The sequence below is a fragment of the Manacus vitellinus genome, unplaced genomic scaffold (assembly GCF_001715985.3).
Source record: "Manacus vitellinus isolate BGI_N305 unplaced genomic scaffold, ASM171598v3 scaffold_2_pilon, whole genome shotgun sequence".
Taxonomy (NCBI): Eukaryota; Metazoa; Chordata; class Aves; order Passeriformes; family Pipridae; genus Manacus; species Manacus vitellinus.
The window spans coordinates 21,902,271-21,924,547 of record NW_021940208.1 but is presented as its reverse complement, the minus strand read 5'-3'; the positions used below and the strand labels follow the sequence as shown (position 1 = coordinate 21,924,547).

At 36.1% G+C, this 22,277-nt stretch overlaps 1 protein-coding gene across 3 annotated transcripts in view; it reads right to left on the bottom strand.

Moving 5' to 3' along the window:
* The window catches only part of PCDH9 (protocadherin 9), a 679,806-nt gene that overhangs the window by 233,236 nt on the left and 424,293 nt on the right, over nucleotides 1–22,277 (bottom strand). The window contains exons 3-4 of one of the 3 annotated variants that reach the window (XM_018071133.2): nucleotides 8,707–8,908; nucleotides 7,519–7,782 (exon numbers count right to left, since the gene is read on the bottom strand). In XM_018071133.2, the coding sequence (XP_017926622.1) occupies nucleotides 7,775–7,782; nucleotides 8,707–8,908 (210 nt within the window). In that variant the 3' untranslated portion in view covers nucleotides 7,519–7,774. Of the gene's footprint in view, nucleotides 1–7,518; nucleotides 7,783–8,706; nucleotides 8,909–22,277 lie in introns of those variants that run through there. The other 2 variants (XM_018071131.2, XM_018071132.2) reach the window with 2 other exon arrangements.

The following is a 22,277-nucleotide window of genomic DNA, read 5'->3' as shown; positions in this document are numbered from 1 at the left end:
CATTTACTTTTAGAGAACACACATTTTTTCTTTCCTCTTTCTTCACATCTGTATTGCACAATCTATACAAGACAAATTTAATTAACTTATAGGATTGCAGAATCATAGAATAATTGAGATTGGAAGGGAAGTCTGGCGATTGTTTTAGTCCAACCTACCTGCTCAAATCAGGGTCAACTAGAATCACATTGAGTTTGACTTTCAAAATACCCAAACATGGAGATTCCACAATCTCTCTGGGAAACCTGGTGCAGAGTTCTATAGTCCTGACAGTAAGAAAATGCGGGGTTTTTTTCCTTATGTTTAAAGAAAATTTCTCTGTATTTCAGTTTGTGCCCAGTGTCCCTTCTTTAATTTGGTATACCACTGAGAAGAGTCTGGCTCTCTCTCTACTCTCCTTCCCCCACCACATAAGGTATTTGCACACATTAATAAGATCCTTCCTAAGCCTTCCCTTCTCTGGGATGAACAGTCACAGTTTTCTCAGCATCTCCCCATGTAACAGATGCTCTAATACCTTAATAATCTTTGTGGACTTTCGCTGGACTCAATCCATATTTCCATTTCCCTTCCATACCGGAAAAACCAGCACTGGACTTGGCAGTTCAAATGTGTCTCACGAATGCTGAGGAGAGGGAAAAGATCATTTCCATCAACTTGCTGGCAACACCCTTCCTAATGCAGTTCAGGAGGTTGGTTTCTTTTCTTAAAGGGTGCCTTCTGGCTCATGTCAATTTGCTGTCCACCAGGACTCCCAGTTCTCTTACTGCAAAGCTGTTTTCTAGTTGTCAGGCCCAAGTCTGTGCTGGTGCAATGGGGTTATTCCTCCTGCATGGAGTTATTCTTCTCATTGTATTCATCAAGATTTCTAATTCTACTTAAAAAATGGAACCACTTGAATGCTGAAATTAACAATGCCATGCTAAATTCAACACCTTTATTTTCACAACTATAATCTTTCTTCTAATCAACTTGCCACTGTGAATAGGACTTACACTGCCAAGATTCCATTAGTAAGAGAATGTGAAACATCAGAAAATTAATCTTAGTATCAAGGTAAAAAAGAGCCAAAGCTGGCAACGATAACCATTGAATTTCAGAAAATGCAGCCTCAAAAATATAAGACAAATATTGCTGCCATAATAACACTATCACACCTTTAAAAGTCACATTGTCTCAAACACAGTTAGCTGATAGAGCACCTAAACTACTAATATATTTCTAATATATTTCATCATGATTAAAGATATATTTATTCGGTTGTGCTTTTTACTTTAATTTCCTACGGAAAGTCTTTCAAGAATAGAAGAATCTGTTACCATTCTACTGCTAAAAAGTATGGTAAAACAGCATGTTTATGAGGCATGGAAAAGAACCTACTCAGGTCAGAAAAATTATGGATAAAGAGAAAAACTGATTTTAAAAGTCTGCAATTTGGAAGACATTTTATTTTTTCTTATTGTGAATATTTAACTTGAAACTTATGACTAGCTTTTGGGTTTTGTTTTTTTTTGTGGGGGTTTTTTGTGCTGTACAGATATGGGATCCATATTAAAAACAGACACAAATGTTGCAACATTCAAAATACTACAAAGCATTAACCAGTTTATTACAGGTTCAAGAAGGCTTGAGCACCATGTTTGAACTATGGACACCAAACACCCCCTTTACCAAACAAAAGGTCAAAAGCTGATTCAGTTGAAGTCAATAAGCAATATAATACTATTTCCTTTGTCACTGAAGATCATTAAATCAAGGAATCATTCTGAAACATATTTTGTAGACACCAGCAGAAGGCACATGTTTTTATATGTTATTGACTAAGATTTCTGACCTGTATTGTGCAGGAGGCCACACTAATCAAACCAGTCTCTTGGGCCTCAAAATATCTATGCACTTCTGAAAGTCACAGATTTCATGTTGACAAAGGGTGGTACAGTCACACAGACAAGAGCTAGAAACTGAAGATAAATGCTTTGGGAATATTAAACCAACTTTAATACCAAGCTTCTCTGTCACTCCTTGTTCTCGGCAAAAGAGGAAGAAAATGAGATGGAAAAGTTTATGGGTTGAGATAAGGACACTCACCAGTTAACATTACTGACAGAACTGACTCAACCTGGGGAAGATTAATTAACAATAAAAAATCGAGTAGGATTGTGAGAAATCAGAAAAAAAATTAAAAAACCCTTCCCCCCCTCTCCACCCCTTCCTTCTTCCCAGGCTCAAATTCACTCTTTCATACCCTCCTCTTCTGACTCCTACCCGGCTTGCCCCTGCCAAGGCCAGTGAATGGTGCAGAGGGACATGGAAGAGGAGTTGCAGTCAGTCAATAAAACTTTGTATCTGCTGCTCCTTCCTCATCATACTCTTCCCCTGTTCCAACATGGGGTCCCTTCCAAGGAATACAGTCCTTGATTACCTGCTTCAGCATGGGTTCCTTCCATGGGGTACAAGCCCTCAAGGACAGACTACTCCAGAGTGGGTTCCCCAGGGTCCACAGTTCCTGCTCCTGCAAGTGCTCTTCATGGACTTCCTTTAGGGCATACCCACCTTCTCTGGGGTGGGGTCCTCCATGGGTTGCTGGGTACACAGTGATCTTCTCCACATGATGTGAGGGAATCTCTTTGGTACCTGAAGCACACTCTCTCCTTCCTTCCTCATTGACCTTAGCGTCTGCAGGTTTGTTTCTCTCACATTTTTCTTACTCTTTCTTCTTTGGGCAGCAGTGGGTCAGGTTTAGAGCCACCAGGAACTGGCTCTGACTAATATGGGGGCAGCCTCTGGTCTCTTCTCATAGGAGTAATCTCTGCATCCCCCCTCCCCACAACCTTGTCATGTAAACCCATGTAAAACATGTAATTAAATACCAGTGGAAATAAATCACTGGACTGTTTTAAAACACCAGTTTTATTTAAGAAAAGTTGTGTGAAATCCTAAGCACTGTGCTATGGCAGAGGTTTGACTAGATAATGATAGCACTTTGAAACCTAAAAACATCTGTGAATCTTTGCAGTAGACCTGGTCTTACTGTTATAAGAAGAAAATCCTTGTGAGAAGAAAATACTTATCGGAGAAAAATAACTCTTAATTTCTTAAATCATTCTTTTGTTTTAACCTGCACCACTGGCAAAAACATCTGTCCTACATATCAACAATGATGGCAGCCAAAGGCACCAGCTTTTGTCTAATGTGCAACCTTCCCCTTCCTTCAATCCTCTAACCCTTCTAATAGTCCCCTTGCCCCATCTAGCCTTTTGAACTCACTCCTGAGGACCTGCAAGTTTTCATCTTGGATGACAGCAGCAGCCAGGAAGTTCAGACATGTTAGGTGTTCCTCTTGAAGAAGTGATGGGACAAGTTCCTCTTTCACTGCCCATTCAAAGGCTATGGCATCCAGATTTACACTCCAATTGGCTTTGTTGTATGGAGGAAAAGAGAATAGAATAGGAACAGACATAACACAGTGGCTTTTCTAAACCAAGACAATTTTAAAATCCTCACTGTGATGAGGTAGCAAAGAGATGTAAAGAGATGGCAATACTTCTTATGCCTCTCAGATTTTATTTATTTTTTTTAAAGAAATAGCTAAGATTGAATTCAGACTTCAGACTATTTTATAGCTCTTTTTTAGGCTAATTCACCAATTTGACTCCAGTTTTTCTTAATCTGCTTGCCTGTAGCTAAATGTGACAGTGTTAGATTCTGTGTAAAGTATGAACTTGTGTTTAATGAAATGGAGGATATGACTCAAAGGCAAGTGTTCCTATTTTAGTTCACATACTCTCATATTATGAAAATACAATAATAACTATGGACCTAAGCATTAACAGAGTACCATTTCTTTCTACACCTTAGGATGTTCAGCTATGGATTACTCCAGCATTGCCAAATAAGAAACTTTTCAGGCAGCAAAATGAAAGACAGGATTAAACACAAGGTTAAACCACCATCACCCACTGGGTGTAATGATAGTGACACTGTAAAACCAAAGCTCTTTGCGTGAAAGGCTTAGCTTCTCCACATGGGACACTATCATATGATCAAGTGTAATACAAGACAGTCTTGCCATGACTCTGAACCTTAATTATAATTAAACCACTGCCACAGAGATATTTCTACTTATTACTGGAATTAGAGTATGATTTAATACCCCTGACATCACTTGACTAAACTGCCATAGTATTAGTTTTATTAAAAAGTGGGAACTCAGGTATTTACCAGGCAAATTTAACCACACAATCTTTACTATACTGAAAATAAAAAAGCTATCCACAAACATTATTATTGAAAGACAGCATTATAACATTACTCCTAAGAACATGGAATTGCTTTGGAAGCTGTAATTAAAAACATAGGACAGAACAGAATATTCTGTTTAATTTTACTAAATAAAAAGGATGACCTTCAAAACAGTGATTTACAATTTTTCTACAGCTCCTTGATTTTATAAAGCTATCACTTTGTTTTATGTAACATATATTGATACTACTTATTAATGAGGTGTAGAAATTAGGCAAGCATTTACTTAACTTCATAAACATGTATCAGAAGACATAAATATTATATTTCTGTCTGGTTTTAAACCATTGGAATCATTGCATAGATTGATCCACAGTGTATAGTAGGTTTTCTCCCTAGAGCAGTTCTAACACTCCACTAAATATATGCTATTCCTCTTTATCTCTTTGAAGAAAAATGAATCACATCCACAGCTTGCAGCTATCAAAATTTGATTTATCAAGCATTTACATGAGTGCTTTTTTCTCCTTTTATACACTAGGAGGCACATTTTTCCTTCATACAGTTCTATTGCACAGCTTTGCCACATGAAACCCTTAGATATGTGAACAATTCCAGTCTAAATTTAAGTCCCTGACAACCTTTACTAAACCACAGAGAAAGAAGAATTCCTCACTAATAGGGTGGGTTGTTTTTTCGCATTGATGAAAAACACACTTGTAGTAATGAAAAATAGCTTTCAGCACCTGACTGCTGGCAAACAAAAACAGTTTTCTTTAGAGTGATTACTGAAGAAATAATTCACTTCAAAATACATCAGAGAGCTGTACACTTTTAATGGAACTGATGATAAAGATGTTTGTGTTAAAAGTGTACTTGCTGATACGCACATTTAAAACTAAAGCAAAAATTTTGGTAATAAGAGATGCTATAAAGCAGTAGAACTAAATACTATTTTATACAGACTTTTTTTTTTTAAGATCCTAAAGGAACTGGAATGTTTTCTACATTCTTATCTGATATACTAAAAGGTAAAGAACTTGACTCAGATGACAGATCTTTGGAATATCCTTTACTTTTTATAGGAATCAAGCATATCAAGTTGCAACCGAGACAAACATGAACTATAAGGGAGCTGCAATTGACAGGTTAACATCATAGTCCTCTGACTATCAATAAATACTGATCAATTAACAATAGTGAAATGGACAACATATCTTAGTAAAATAAATATAACCCTCAAGTTAAAATAAAAGACTCTAAATAAAGAAGACAGGTTTGAGTAATGCAAACCAAACCTGGGCTTACATATCATTATAAAGGACTTCATATTTCTATCTTGTTGCCTTTTCCTCATAACCACAGTGACAGTGTGGGGCTGACAGTGCTAGTATTTGCCTTCTCTCTTCATTTCAGTTTCCCCCGGTGTGAGAGATTTCTGTTTTCAGATTAGCTAGATAAGTGTACTCTCACTGTGCACGTTTATTTCATTAAATCATGTAATTGTACTTGTGTCTCTGTAGAAGCTGATGACTGCAGGCAAATATAACAGTAAGTTTTCTCATATCTTTGTATAGCAAGTTAGCAAGACTTTTAGCTCATTTCCCCCCGCCCATATTTCAGGTTTTGAAGACCTGGGCCCTGGTCTATTAAAATAGCAACATATTAATACTGAGAAACAACGGCTGCATTTTTATTCATGTAAATTCACAGTGTACAATAATAACCCACACAATTCACTGAGTATTAAAGCCATTAACCAAAATTGCTCTCAGCATGAGACAAGGACTTTACTATCAAGATTAACATCACATTCTCATGAGCTGAAGCAAACTTTTACCTAGAATTAACTTTCATAGAAATACAGTGGAACAAATCTGTATTTTTGTGTAGAGGTCATTAGCAAACATTCCCATAAACACTGTTCTTTCTCTTCAGTTGAAGTATTTAAAATAGAAATATTGTTCTGCAACATTTATCTAAAATTGGTAGCAGTACATGTACATGGTAATACTATGTCTCTTCACTATGATTTTTTCCTTACTGTATAGTTGTATATATTACCTTAGAATAACCCAAGTATTTTCATAAACAGCAATTCCTTAAACAGCCACTGAAATGAAACTACCTCTACAGTTAAATACTACTGAACATTTCAGTGCAATAAAACTAGAAATTCAGCTTAGCAGTGTCAAAGAATACAATGTTCAAATGATATTACACTGGTTATTTTAACTATGAATGTATGTAAAAACCCACAAAGTAACTTTGCCCAACACCAGACAGCATTTTTCTCTTCCGAAAATTGCCACAGGATCTTCAATGACCATAAACTACTTTAAACTCCATTTCACATCTCATCCAAAAACTTGTGCATCCAGTAGCAAAATAACTTTTGACACAATGCCTAGGCAACAGCTTGATACTGAATAGGATATAAAAGTCAAATCCACCTAATGAGCACCATCACTCCCATCCTGGACTGGGTTTTCCTAGGATGACTTCTGTCACAGTAATGACCATATCATTCCCTTCTTAGTTTGTGAGATTTTTTGAGATATGGAATGCATTATTTGAATTTCTGATAAAAGGCAAAAATTCTATACTTTAATACTTCACTAATCATCACTACAGCTTGATGGTTAGATCTTCCTAAATTTGACAAGAATTTAGCATCCCTAAGGCTAAACCAGGTGTAACCACAGACATATTAAAACTTTTCATACAGCTTTTAAGAACACTTATTCTGACTAATCATCTATTAACATCTATATTAGGCATGAAAAGTTGATCATGATTAATATACTATGTTTGCACAATGTGCTTAACAAAAATTTCCAAAACCACCTTTTTAATAACTTGCTATGAAGTTTACTAAGTCCTTTTTTCCTAACTCTCCTGGAGGATTTTTATGCTGCATTTTGAAGAGATGCTCAATTCAGAGTCGGTGAAGCTAATGTGACAGTGGCAACACTCAGTGCTGCCTGAAAACTCCTCTCTGATCTTGTTAAATCTTTCACAAGTCTCATACATGGTCAGAGAATTAACTGGATAATTCCACTTAAGCTCTTCACTTGCTTAAGCAGACATACATTCTTGCTCCAGAGTCGATCCATTCATAGTTGCTATTCTTTTATCATTCTTTGTATTTTTACAGATTAAGGGTTTGAGATCATAGTTCCAACAACACTTCTGTTTTGGTAAAGAAAATAATATGCAGGTGTCATATCCAGGGAAAAAAAGAAAAGGAAAAAGATAACAGGGGAAAATAAACCAGAATGCAATTCTCAGACAGTAAAGCATTTCAAAATGTTTCTTTGTAGGTTTCATCCAACACAATCTCTTGGTCTTCCCATAAAAATATGAGAAAAATATTTCCAAAGTCAATATTCCACAGTTCACGTTCTCATCTGCCATGATGTAAATGCATAATTCAGATCCAGCTCTGCCCAAATGAGAAGATGGACCTTAATATTGTTCATCAGATCCCAAGGACACCTTCTTTCCTGGTTTGTACAGGCCCAGTGACAACTTAATCATCTATACAAAAGGGAGAAATGCCAAAGACAGAAACTAGTTCTTATTTCTATACTCCTGGGATGCAAGAGAACTCAAGTTCAATTACTTTCCAAGAGCACAGATAAGACTTTTAACCTTTGTGTCCACATTCTAGACAGAGAACAAGAGGCTTAAGGGCAGTACTGTTGCCCCCTCCCTCTTTTCGGTATGTCCAATCTCCACATTCCACATTCCAATGTCAAAATAGTAGTCACATATTGGTTAAAACATTGTTTCACTTTTAAGTGTTGACTGTCACAAAAACACAGCAATAATGAAAACGTATTATAGAGAAGAAAGAAGAACGGCAGAAATTCCCAAATTAGATAAAGTGCACATCCTTAATATTTGTACAAAAACACATATCTGACAGTTCCAAAAAACAGAACATCATGCCATTCCAACCTAACAAAGAAACCCTGTGATTCTTGCTATTAGAAGGGGTAAGTGTGTTTCAGAAATGTGGATTCTTTAAATTTTTCAGTGCTTCACTGATTTACTGTTTTCTATGTTAGTGCAACCTCCATGGCCCTGCTCTTTAAATTGATATTTAGAATTCCTTTCTGAAAACACAGTAGAAAGTTAAATAGCAACAACACTACAGACATGAAGAAAAACTTGCTACCTTGTAGGACATCCTTCTCCGGAGCTGTTCTTACTTACTGTGCAATTAGTACGAAGTTGTTTATTCCGCTGGGTGTATTTTTGGTTCTGCAGTTAAATTACAATATGAGGCACTTCAGGCAAACTACATTATTTCCAAACAATCCTTATGAGATAACATGACCAAATATTCATGCACATGCTTAAAAACATCTCTACCATTGCAAAGCTCGTAGGTATGAAAAAGAATGTAACCAAGATAGCAAAGCAACTCAGATAAGCAGAGCAGTGATGGTGACTCACCCGAGTTGGGGTCAGAATTGCCATCAGCTTCAGTCCTCTTGTCTGGTGAAGCCTGGTCGTAGAATTCGTCCTGCGGCTGAACCAGAGGGAGAGGGTGTGAGATCAGGGTTCCACCACCCACCGGCTCGTGGTCTCCCAGACCACTGTCACTGCAGCTTTCCTGGGAGCCATCAGGGAGGTGAAATGTAACACGGCGCTGGGACTACAAAGAAGAGCACAGGACACACTGATTAGTGCTCTTCTTTTCTGTTCTGTTCTCCTGACTACTTTTTTTTTAAACTTTTGACAAACAAATAGATCCCTAGCGATGCTTATGAGGCAATTACTATTATCATGTTTGCTTGTTGTTTGTTTGTGGGGTTTTTTTCATTTGGCTTGCTTTTAGATTGGAAGATGGCAGATGGGAGAGCCAAATTTCAGAGGTCTATACATGCTCATCGGTGAAGTATGCTTCTCATGAGAAATTGATCAGTAGAAAATTAGGTATATTTCTCATAATTTTAAAAACATTTTAAAAAAGCTCTTTCTGAGAAGCAAAAACGGTTGCAAACTATGTTATGAAAAACAAATGGCATCCGAAAATGAAATAAGTATATATTTCTGAGGTTCAAATCTGTTCTAAATGGAAAAGAAGAAGTCCACTAAGCTAAACAAACCCATAAAAATGGTTGTCATGTTTCAGGAATAGTAGCATATATAAATACCTATCTATAAGGATACTTATCTGATACCAGTTATCTACCTAAAATGGATAATTTAGATTGATAATATATCTGTGAAGTCACAGTGGTCAGCAAAGACTCACAGGATGCAATAACAGAATAGACAATTATCACTTCAGTAAGAGAAATAAAAATAAACAGCATATATTTTGTTCAAAAGAACACAGTGATTGAGAGGCAGAATTACACATTTTCCTGAACTTAAAAAAACCAAACAACTTGCAGTCATCTCCAAAGAAAAAAACATCCTGCAGTGTACACTTAGATTAGTTAACCACTATTGATTTTGAACATCTGTCATCTGGAGAAATAATCTGACTTTTTGAATTGCAGCCACAGAGTGATACAGTGATTCCCCAAGAGCTTCAGAGCTGAAAACACCGCTGCAAATTGTTTAACAGGCGTGACTGTTGGATTCATGAAAGGAATATTACAGGTCTTCACGGATCAAAACACTACATCTTTGAAGGATTGGAAACAACTAGTTCAAGAGTATCTCAAGAGAGTGGTTAAATTAAGTTAAGCACATCTTCCCACAAAAATGAGTTTCAGCAGCTTCAGTGGTCTGGTTAGTTAGATTGGTTTAGGATAAAGGAGAGATTTACAAAGTTTATCTTAATAACTGTTTAGTTTAGTGTTTACTTCCTATCCATATTAGTAATCTGAAACTTATAGGTTATATCTAAACTAATGATTCAAGATTTCTATCTATAGAGTCAGAAGTGAAAGGAACATCAGGAAGATACTACAACAGGTATTTTCCACTAGTTAACAATTTTTAAAGTAGTTAAAATCAGGTGCCTTGTATCCATCCTGAAAAAGTATCAGGTTCCAACTCCCCTGTTTTTTTTTCCTCTTTTTAAATTTTTCTTCTAATGAGAAAAACCTCAAGTTAATAGTACTAACTGTATGTTTGCTTATTAAAAACTATTTGTTAATGGTAATTACCACTATTTTATATGATGATGAATATCATCTACTAGGTTTCTTTTTATTCATCTCCCTTGGGTGGACATAGTTGATTAAGTCAACTTTGGATTACTGTGTTATTCAGTGTAGAAATAAATGTAATACTATTTGCTCTTGGCTGTGATTTTATAATTAGTATTTGGCTTTTAAGTTTCTTTTCTAGCTTTAGCATTAGAATCCAGATGTAGCAAACCAAATAGATCCTCTGAGTCATTGGGCTGTATTCATTTACATCAACAGAGACCCTAACTCTATATGTCACTAAAACAACTTTTACCTCACCCTTTGTTACTTTTTCTTACAACTTTTTCTTCCGGAGCTACCACCCTAAACAATCTTTTTAATCATTAGCATGTTCTTTCCCTTCAATATGAGCAAAATGGAAATATAGCTAACTACACAACTCAAAACCTTCTCTTCCTGCATTTATTTTCAGAAATATAAATTTAGAGACCTGTTTTTCCAAACTAAGAATTTATGTTGCTAGTAAAATTAGTAAGATGCGCACTGTGGTGGGATGTCCCCCCCCCTCTCTGCCCCAGGCTACACTACAATCTGAGGAAAGGAGATTACCTTCATTTGCTCTTAAACCTAAAAGACTCTATGAGAAAATCTGAATGACTGAGAAAATAAAACCCTAAAATAAGGGAGGTGAGAAATTCAGTTTTAGGTTTTGCAAAATAATTAAACCCCTGTAATTAATGAACCATCTAAATAAATAAAAAAATACATAACTGCAAAAATGTCTTGTTTCATGAGTTATGAAATAACTACATAACATAAGTTATGTAGTAAAAATACTGATCCTGGATAACAAAAACTCCTCATACTAAACGAAATCTGCTCTGAATCTACACTGACAGACAGGAACCAGTCAGCCAGTAAAATGACACAGGCCTGACACAAATACTAGCAACTTCTTAGCTGATAGTGCTATAAATTTTTAAATCCATACTTTAAATGTTAAAAAACATATTGTCTTGGCTTTCTGAGCACCCATCAAGGTCTCCACAAATCATTATAAAGGATTATTAAAAAAATCTAAAGGTCATGTAAATAGTGATCCAGTTCCAGAGATGATGGACAGACCACATGCAGTCCATCAATAAACTTTAGATTAAGTTGTGCCTTCAAAACAGTGAGGGGAACAACCCTTCTACAAAAGGAGACTCAAAGTAAAAGCTTAAGCTTAGGCATATCACATAAATAGCAAGGAAAGACTGTCACTCCAAGTCAGTGCTAATGACAGAGTAATGTGATATGTGGCCACCGCCTCCGCTGCCCAGTCCAGAACCCTCCTGCCTGGCTGCTGGTGCCCAGCCTGAGGTCTCTGCCCAGGCTGAGGGATGCATCTGCCACTGTCTCCTTTGCACTAGCAATGCTGCTGCAGTCACCAAACTAAGCGTGTATCCCAGCCACACACATGGACACTGATTTGGCCACAGCTGCGGCTACACAGATGGCCTCAGACAAAGCGTTGCTCCCAGCAGTCCCCACACCAAGCACAGGCAGACAGGTTCCCTCCTCTTCTTGGGCTGGCAGAGGCAGAAGGTGCAGCACACACTCTAAACTGCCCAGGTTCACAAACACACACACCTTTATGGTTGTCCTGAGCACCAGCACGGCCCTTCTGCCTGCCCAACACCCCTGTCCCCTTACCCATCCCACAGGTCACCAACTCACCAGCTGGTGCCACTGGGTCCTCACTGCACACATGCAGAACTCACATACTTGTCCCATCAGAAGACTGCACTTGTGGGTCCCCCCAAACATCATCACAGCCCTTCTGCCTGCCTGATATGCCTGCCCAGACCTGGGACCTTCTACTCCCTGGCTGGTCCAGCTTGGAATTTGCCAGTGAATCCACATGCACACCCCATGCACACTTGATTTGGCAAGGTACAGAAACTCGCCCCCAGAAGCTGGCATTTGGTGCACAAGCTGTGATGCATGGTCCAGATCCAGCACCACGCCCCTCACTGAGTGTACACTGAATTTCTGGTCTCCATAACAGTAGAGACAGGGTCTCTTCTTTCAGAGGAAAATCCTATGACATACTTAGACTATGTTTGTGTTTATCTACTCCCTTGTGCAATCAAACACAGCTTTGAATTTTTTTTACCTAAAGACAGAAACAAGTTATTTTGAGTAATGAGGTTTATACTTGGTACAACACTTGGACTAATGATAACAAGTAATTGCAATTTCAATTATGCTACAACATATGCAGGATAATATACAGCATGAGGTAAGGTTATGGTTCAGGTCCCAACACTTGGCCAAAATTCAAATCTAAAGTCTATGACATATTGAATCATGAACAAATATTTTGGGGGGGGAAATATGGATTTTCTTCAGGTCCTGAAAAAATCTAGTCCTTATTTTTAATCAGCGAATATCACATCATCGTTATGAGAAATCCAAAACCAAAAGGAGAATTCAGTCAAAGTAATTTTAAGCTGCGTCAAAACTAGTTTCAATATATAATTCAGAACAACTGGACTCAATGGGTTTTTGAACCTGGGTTGAGTTTAAAATTCAGAAAAACAATTAGTACCAGTTACATGAAATCATTTTTCTTTTAATCACCTACAGCAGATTCTATAAAGCTCATCTAAGTGAGGCATGGCTTCACATCCACAGGAGATACAGAGAAGAATTAACTCTATCTCAGATGGTGATAAAGGATAGCAAACTGGTGTTAAAAGTAGGACAGTTCAAGCATTATTCGGAACACCTTTTTTTTCATGTTTTTGGACCACGTGGTCAGCCAGTCAATACTTTTTTTACACAGAACAATCAAAATTATATCAAATCAAAGACACATGAAACTGCTCTTGCTGCTTCTTTCCCGCTACAGTAAAGCCAAATATGTACCTAGCACTTTGTAACAATTGCAATTTGTGGAATTACTGAATATAAATGATATCTGTGATACTTGAAAATGCCAATAAAAATAGCAACAAAAACACTCGTGTAGAGATGAGGAATGGATGGCAGAGGATGGGGATATTCTAACCTTACTGATCAAGTACAGAAAAGTAGAAGCTGTGCTTGACATAGCGTACTGCATTTTTCTTCACTGCAATGCTTTATTTGGAGATAATGAAAATATTTAAAAATATATTTGTGTTGAAGCTTATAATTTTTCCATCCACATACTCTTCTGTCCAATTTTTTCACTCTTTCTTGACATGAGGAATTCAATGATTACAAGTGACAGGGCAGGTAATAATGGGCACAAACTAACATAGGAGGTTCTGAACATCAGGAAACATTTTGTTACTGGAAGGATGACTGAGCACTGGCACAAGTGGTCCAGATAGGCTGTCTGGTCTCCCTCCATGGGTATATTCAAAAGCCACCTGGACACAGTCCTGGACAAGCAGCTGTAATTATCCCTGCTTTATCAGGGGGTTGGACTAGATGGCCTCCAGATGCCCTGTCCAATCTCAGCCATTATTTGATTCTGTGATTCTATCAATTCTAACTGAAAATAAGGAAAACCTGGGAATATCTGGAGCAGTTTCATATTTTTCCAGAGCTGATAACATGATTCTGTACTGAAGTACTTTGTTTTCTACAATCTTAGCTGTATAAAACGTATTCTGAAACCACAATTTGTAATTTCATTCCATAGAAATATTGAAATCTTCACCTAAGGAAAAGAATTGGTAGGAATTGTACCTCAGCATTGATTTCCAGAAAAGGTGAACCAATACTAGTGAGGTTTGGACACTGCTTATGGGACTAAGCTTTTTTGCTCCTGCCCTATTTTCCCAGACATCCTCATACATAGGCAGAAAGTGGGCTGTAGTGTAAGGTCTTTTATGGACCTGAGTGCTAAAAGTCTGAAGTACGGGAAAGATCATGTCATGTGATATTGAATGTTTGAAATGTCCTGTGGCAGGTGAGTTACAAGCTGTTTTGGAAACAGAACTTTAATGTAGGAAATATAAGCACTACGTTTCAAAATTCTTCAGTTATTTCCTTTGTACAGTAGTTTCTAAAACGCATTTTACTTCCAATTATGTGCTTGAATCAAACAGCAAGTTACAGAAATCAGCATTAAGAGGAGCTTTTGCTCTTTTTTTATTCCAAAGCCCAAGCTTTCAAGCTTTGTACAACTATTGTATTGTTTTTGCTAATCAGGGATCCCAGAAATAATTATACTATTGTTCCATTGCTGAATGTCTCACAGGGACAAATTTGGCTACAGATCCTATCCATTGTTATAAACCAAGCTGTAATTAAAAAAACATTTCTACACTGGGTAGTTGCAAATAGAACCTGCTGAATTTTAACAAGCTGAGCTGCCTTTTGAGTTTACAAATCAGGTACTTTAAACAAAATGCCCTCTTCTCCACTCAGTACAGTTGTAAGTTAAAAGCCTTGATTTCTGTCCTTGATTTTCCAGACTGGCAGAAGTCTAAAACATCCAATTCACAGCAAGTCAAATTAAGCTTTATGGAATGGGATGTAGCTTTGCATATCAGAACACATATTCAAGCAGGACATGTCTTTAGCTGTCATTGAGACATTTTAATTCAGATATAGAGATTTTATATCAACAAAAACTGCTTACCATTCCTTTCTGAACTACTATGCTATGTTTTGTGTTAAGATTGCAAAGGAATATTATGAAGGAAAAACAACTTCAAAGAAAACATTTTGGAATATTTTCTTACGGAAAGACTGTTGATACGGAGGCTTAAAAGAGAAACTTGAAAAAAACAATTTACCTATTGGAAAAAAAACAGAAGAATCATAATTTACTGATACCCCACTAATGAATAAAGAAGTCAGAGGAGAAACATATTAAAATAAAATCAAGTGTAAGCAGCAGACAAATACCCTAAAAACCCCATAGGCTATTGATAATTAAATGTTGATTATTAATATGTTTGTGCACAAGTTTAAGAAATGTTGTAAGGACACAAGAAAAATCTATGCTTAATTCCAAATGCCTCTGTGGAAAACATCTGTTTGATAAAATTTGTTCCTTCCAGGATTAAAGTAGAGATTCCTGGTTCATGTACAAAAACATGGATTTAAATTTTTTACAAGGTCAAGACTTTAAATAGAGGTTAAGTCACAAAAACAGATTAATAACATTTTCAGAGGAGAAGAAAGGAGAGACACAGCACACCACCAAGCTTTAAAATAAAGGTTTAACAAACAATAGTTTAACCCCTTCTTTTCTCATAAATCATTTTTCTCTTAAATTCTGACACTGGAAGCACAAGCAGTGCACTTTTTTATGTGGCAGGAGTAATCTGGGGTAAGGAGATTCCTTTTAAACTAAAATACAATGGGAAACTTAGACAAAATGTATTTATGTTTGTATTTGCTGCACAGAACGAACTGGTAAGGTCATTGAATTAACATATGGTAGCTGTATTAATTTCTTTTATAAGTAAACAGTGGTTTGTTATATGTTTTTGCAGTTCTGATTGACTTGTGAGAGACCCCTAAAATCTACAATCTACATGTTCTTTACCAAATTGGAAAGACGAATCAAAATACAGTTCTGGACTCTGACCTTTGAAAGTTGTAGACTATCTTGTAGGAAGGCCACAAAGCACCTCAAACAGGGCTTTGTATAACTCAGCTCACTGAAACACACCTTCTTCTTTCATGTTTCACTGAAGTTCACAAAAGAATATAAATCTGAGATAAAATCATTCTACTTTCGTAGTAAAAGCCACTCTTGCTTCTCCCTGATAATCTTGGCTCAACTCTGTGTTATGTACAAATTGTGCAGGAGATTCCTGCCATTTGCTAAGACAAATAGGGTTATTCTTTTTTGGCTACATCTAAACCAAACTTTCTCATGTAGTCCTCATGGCAGTCCTTATTCAAGGATACTGCCTGCATCACAGGATAATCCATTCTCCATACCTATCTTGATATCTTACCCACAGAACCAAGACAATGAAGATAGAATAAGTTTTTGACCAACCTCTCAAGGTAAAATAAGACTGAAAGAAGAAAAAGCAATTCATATGGAATGTTCATGCTACTTCTTCATACCATGCTACCCATATAAAGAGCTGGAGTGGTTAGGTATTTACTTGTCTTTTCCCCCTAAGGTAACAATTTTGATGTTGATTTCAGAATGTAAATTGTTATCATACTAGGCAAACATTTGATTTCTTCTGCTCAGTTTCTCAGTACCAAAATTTCATAGACGTTTGTAAATTAAAGTGCAATTACTAAAAGAAAGCATAAATATAATCACCTATTATATCGTTGTTTCTACCTAGGCTGCAGAGAACTGGCCTTTTCATAAGGGTGAAAAATAGTATCAATTACAGTCTGCCAACTGACTGGGAAGGAAATGACAGCTTGATGGTCCCAAGCACATTTGAATGTCGAGAACAAACAGCCTCCCTGGTTGGGGACTTGTTTTAGTTTTGCAGAGACAGTGAATGAAGAAAGACCTGCAGTCAAATCTTGAGGTTTCAGTCATCTTTTGAAGAAATATCACATTCTTCCTGTGTTTATGTAGTGATGTTCCTTCATTTTATTTCATGAAACTATAGTCGTTACGCCATAAATTATTCCTGGGTTTTGTAGGATTTTTTTTTTCAAATGAACACTCAAAAGACTGACAAACCTTTAACTAAAGAGACAACACAGGACTACCACACGTTTTATATTGTTTTGCCTTCCTAATATCCACTTAGAAGGCAATTACTCTTTTTCTTAATAAGCATTATTATCTACCTACAAACATCTTGACTGCAAGGCAAATTTGACCTAACAGGAAAGATAAGTTCTACAATTTAATCTAGTCTAAAACAGAGTATTACCTTGTTCAACTTAGGTGTCTGGTAAAACACTAACTAATTTTCAGCATTTTAAATCTTAACCCCCATCCTTCTGACTTAATTTCTGAGATTCAGAAAATCAGTTCTAAGCCTACAATTATGCAAATTCATATCTCAGATGCATGGAAAGATAAGTGGAGAGAAAAGATGGAAACTGCTGTACACAATACAATATAAAAAAAATAGCCAATTGTATTACCAGTAGACAACTAAACTAATGTTCAGATACATTATTCACTCAAATGGCTAGATGTCAGTAAACTATGCTAGCTGGATATAGTTTTTACATGTTTCTAACCAGAAACTCTGTGAGAAAAAAAACTGAGAAAGGATTCATTAAAAAATGGAACAACTTTGTATATACCTATAAAAAACTAGTGTTGTACTTTGAATAGTTTTCTAAACAGATCTGTGGTTATTGGAGAAAGAAAGGTATCTCTAATGAGCATTCAAGCCATTCTAAAAATGTATGATTGTAAAATAACAGTAAAATACCTTTCTGACATTCCTGTACTCGATCATTGACAATAGATGACAAGGTAAACTTGGGCATGTATTAGAAGACCTAGGACAGATTAATTCCTTTGATAACTCTTTTTATAACCCTTGACAGTAGAGAGACATGAAGTTCAGAGTTTTCAAATTTAAATGCCCCAAATTAACCTAATTAGATCTTGCATTATAATAGTTCATAACTATTTAGGCACCTGACTTCAGACATTCAACACTTGAAATTTTAGTTGTGTTTAAGAAAAATATTTAAGATACAAGAACCTGAAGAAACAGACCTCACTGACAAAAAGATACTAGACTAACTTACATATAAACATTTTAGTTGCAATAGAACTATATTTTCTGTGATCTTTAGTAATTTAAAGACTTCAGTGTTCTTCAGTTTATTTGTTTATTTTGATTTTGGTGATGAGCTACTCCTAGCAAGACAGATAATGCACATTACAAATGCACTCAATTGAAGAAGCATTTCAGAAGCACTGTACCAATTACAACAATAACCAGCATAACTTCTCTACACTCTGAGAAGTTTTACATTAGTAAAAGCATGTGTTGATCAATAATGCATATGAAATACTAAAACGTAGAAACAGCTGTTGCTGAAATTTAACAAGTTAAATTATAATAATATATTTACCCTGATTTGCATTCTGTAAAACTCATCCAGCGTCAGTAATGTGAACAGGGTAATAAAGTTTCTGAGACCTTCTTTTAAATATAAATTACATTTTCAAATGTGAGAAGAAGCTATAGAGAACATTTCTTATATGAGGACTGTACGTTATCTGGAGGCTGCTTATAAAAAGAACCCTATTACTGTCATATATGAAAATATTGACTGCTATATTTGCATTTTAATTTATAATGTTAACATAAATTAGGTCTATAGTATTTAATGAGTTACATCAACTAAGGTTTATTAATTATATTGAGCAAACTGATACATGTGGTATCATGTCAATAATCAGTACTGATACTGCACCTCATTGTTGAGGCTGCATATTACTGTGTACGGAAGTGCTATGCATTTATGCTTTCATCACTGTCAGTGACTATAGCAGATATGCAGGGTTCTGCAGTACCAAGAAACAGGAAACTTTCCAGTGATCTTCAGGAAAAAGAAAGATGTGATAAAAACTCCTTTAGAATTCTGTTCCAGTAGCATTCTTTAGTACTGCATATAACCTTGGAAATCAAGCAGGCCGTGGATCTTGTGTCTGAGGCAATGCAGCCCTTGTTCTATATTAGAACTAATTTGAATGCTTTGGGTTTAATTATATATATAAAAGGAAGAAAAACATACTTCAACATCCTCAGATTTAGCAGCAACTGGTCAGCTGTTCACTAAGAATTTTTGTATCAGAGGGTAGTCAGATTAAGACTATTTTAAATGAAAAAAAAGAGAAAAAAAAGAAAATCTGAAGGCCTTTAAGTGATCACACTCTAAAGTAACCAGAGTTCATAGTGACATCATGATGACAATCTTCACTTTTATTTATGTGAGTTTGCAGAAATGCAATTAAGAAGATCATATTGATCCTCAATACATCAAGGATTAATAAATGCAGAGAAAAAACAGAATTCTCACAAAGATTCTAAGGATATCTTGTATTAGTGTGGGGGTAGGAGGAGGGTAAGGAAGGAGGCTCTCAATGTAAGGATGCTGTTGGAGAATAGTACATCAGGACATTGCTTCCTGAACTAGTAGTACCATGTGTAATGGGTATCTGTCACTGACAGCTCACTAGGTAATTAATTAAGTCTAAGTCAGTAGTCATGTCTTCTCCTACAAGCACTGAAAGCAGAAGCAGCAGCAGCATTTCTCTTTGAGGGTAAGACCTTTTCCATGCCATAATTCTAGAAAGCAGCTGTACTTCTATTAACACAATGGACACTACAGTTGTCACATTAGACAAACAGATCCACACTGGAAAAGCTGAAAGTGGACATGATTGTCAAGGATAATATAGTTAAGCTAGTGCATCCTGGGAAATATGCAATTTCTAGAATATTTTAATTTTGAAAATAATATTATTATTCCAATTCATTGCACACACTATAAGCTAATTAAAACCTCTGTTAAAATATATCTGCATCTCTAATAGGAAAAGAACTAGAGTATTTGCACCATAAATCCCTATGTTTTGTCATAAGGTCAAGATGCCCTTAAGAACTGCTTTCCTAAGGACAGTTTTCTGAATTTATTTTAGGGTTTGTTTTTTTTTTTATTTGAACTAACAAAGCTTTGGAGTTTTCCTTTTGCATATGCAAACACGTGATACAGGAAATGAAAATAAATAAATCTCCAGCTTCTCACTTAGGATTTTTCACTTAGGATTCTTCAGGGAACAATATACATTACAAATATTGACTACAAACTTCTATCACACGTAACACACGTACACCTGTCTTGCGATACCTTACGATTTCCAAGTCAAAGCTTGGAAAATTAAATCCACAGAGAATGTTACTATTTTCTGTGGCTGAAGGTGGGGGGGTTGTTGTTTTGATAATGGGTCTTTCATTCCTGTGCCATGTGAGCTGTAGGGGCAGGTCTCTGATACATGAAATCATAATCCCAAATAAGAGAAAAAATTAAAAATAATCCTACAAAGGTGTTTCCACACAGAGGTTTCTATTAAAAAAATACATTAGCAGCTTAGTCAGTAAGAAAGCTAAAACTTCATATATTAACAAGCAGGATGAAAAAGGAAAGAGGAAAAAGATAAGGACTTTTGCATGGAAATCAGGTGAATGTGGTACTACTGTACTATCAAAATAGCAGATACTCTCAATGCTATCTTACACTGAGAAAAAACAATTAGGATATATCTTCTGCTGGCCTCAAGTAGAAGTCAAATGAGATCTGACAAGAATCACTATTATTATTAGACTCCATCCAATTTTCAGTATTTTCCACAAATTGCATAAGCCATGCTCTTGACACATTAAAAGTTATAGCAAAAACAAGAACTCTATCATCTGGATAGTTTTAGGTAATGCTGCCAGTGCCATTGTTCCCCTTGAAATAAGCAGAAAGTGTTTGGTAGTCCATGTTCATGTTCTGATGTTGATGAACTAACCTAATTTGAGCTGCCTGAGATTATTGTTAGTAAAGTTAACTCACACTGGTGAATTTCAGTGGCCTAAAAGAATAACATCGCAGAAGTCTTTGAAGTTACATCAACTGATGATAATACTCATCTACTTTTATTTGGGTTCTGTGGAAATACATTCTCAAAGTCACATTCTGAGAACTATTGAACTTTATACGACCCTGGCCTGTGACTTCTCCATTTTCTGTCTACAAAACAGGAGAAAGCAGGACACTGGACATTTAATATAAAACAATTTAGTGACTGGTGCATATATTTTTCAAATATGCATACTAGCAAGTTTCTCATTTCACAGAATTTTTTCGATGCCATAACCTTTGATCCCAGTGTTTAAAACTGTTTATTTGTGCACTTTCCAGCTTGTACACAGAACCATGTTAATTAATACAGATATCTAAGGACTGCAGACTTTTGACCCAAACATTTTCTAACATTTCAAGGGTAATTTGTATGTATTTTGCAAATGCTAGCTTTTCATTAGACAAACTGACAAGCACAGACCTTCTGTTTCACATTTTATTTTATGCAATAGTAATTTAAATAAAAGCATGAAAAGCACAGAGCCACAAAGGATTGAAATTGAACTTCATAAAAGTACTGTAAAGGTATATGCACATGCCCTATGTTTCTTCATTTTCCAGAGAATATTAAAAATAGAAGTGCAAAGAGTTTGCATCTAAACCTAAACCAATCATTTACAAGTATTGCTTGTATTGTCATGATATATTCTACATTACATTACTAGCTACCTACTGAACTGACAGAACACACTTCTGAGTAAGACTTCAGCATTAGAACAATTGTTAAATAAATTATTTCCATGTATGAGCAAACTGAACTGACATTACTGTTTTAATATCAATTTCACACATAGAAGTAGATCAGAATCCTTTCTGATATGATCCTTTTTGTGACAGATGGATGAAACCGCATGGTGGTACTTGGAGATTAAGGTGCTATCAAACTGTAGAAAAAAATCACAGAGCTCAATGCCTGTGGAAGACACATCATCTGTCTTCACAGGTTGACAAGGCATGTAAAGAATGCATCCAAACCCCCTGGTTTGATCTCTATTGTTGACAGATCACAGATATGGAAGTCTGAGATATTTCCACAGCAACTGCAAGCAGGATGATAACTAGTCAAAAATGGCAGATAACCACACCTACTCCTTCAAGAAACATGAAGGTGGAAAGGTGCCTATTTTCTCTAGAGAGAGTGAGCAGAGGAAGATTACTTTACTGTTACTAGTAATATAAAAAAGCAATAAAAAGAGCAGGCAAAACAAGGCTTAAAAAATTCTCTGAAATGGAGACTTCAGTAGTTCTTCACACAATTTTGAATTTCCTTTGTAGGAGGAATAAACATGGGCCTAATCTACAACCTGATAGTCACTGGAAATTTTCCACTGACCTCAA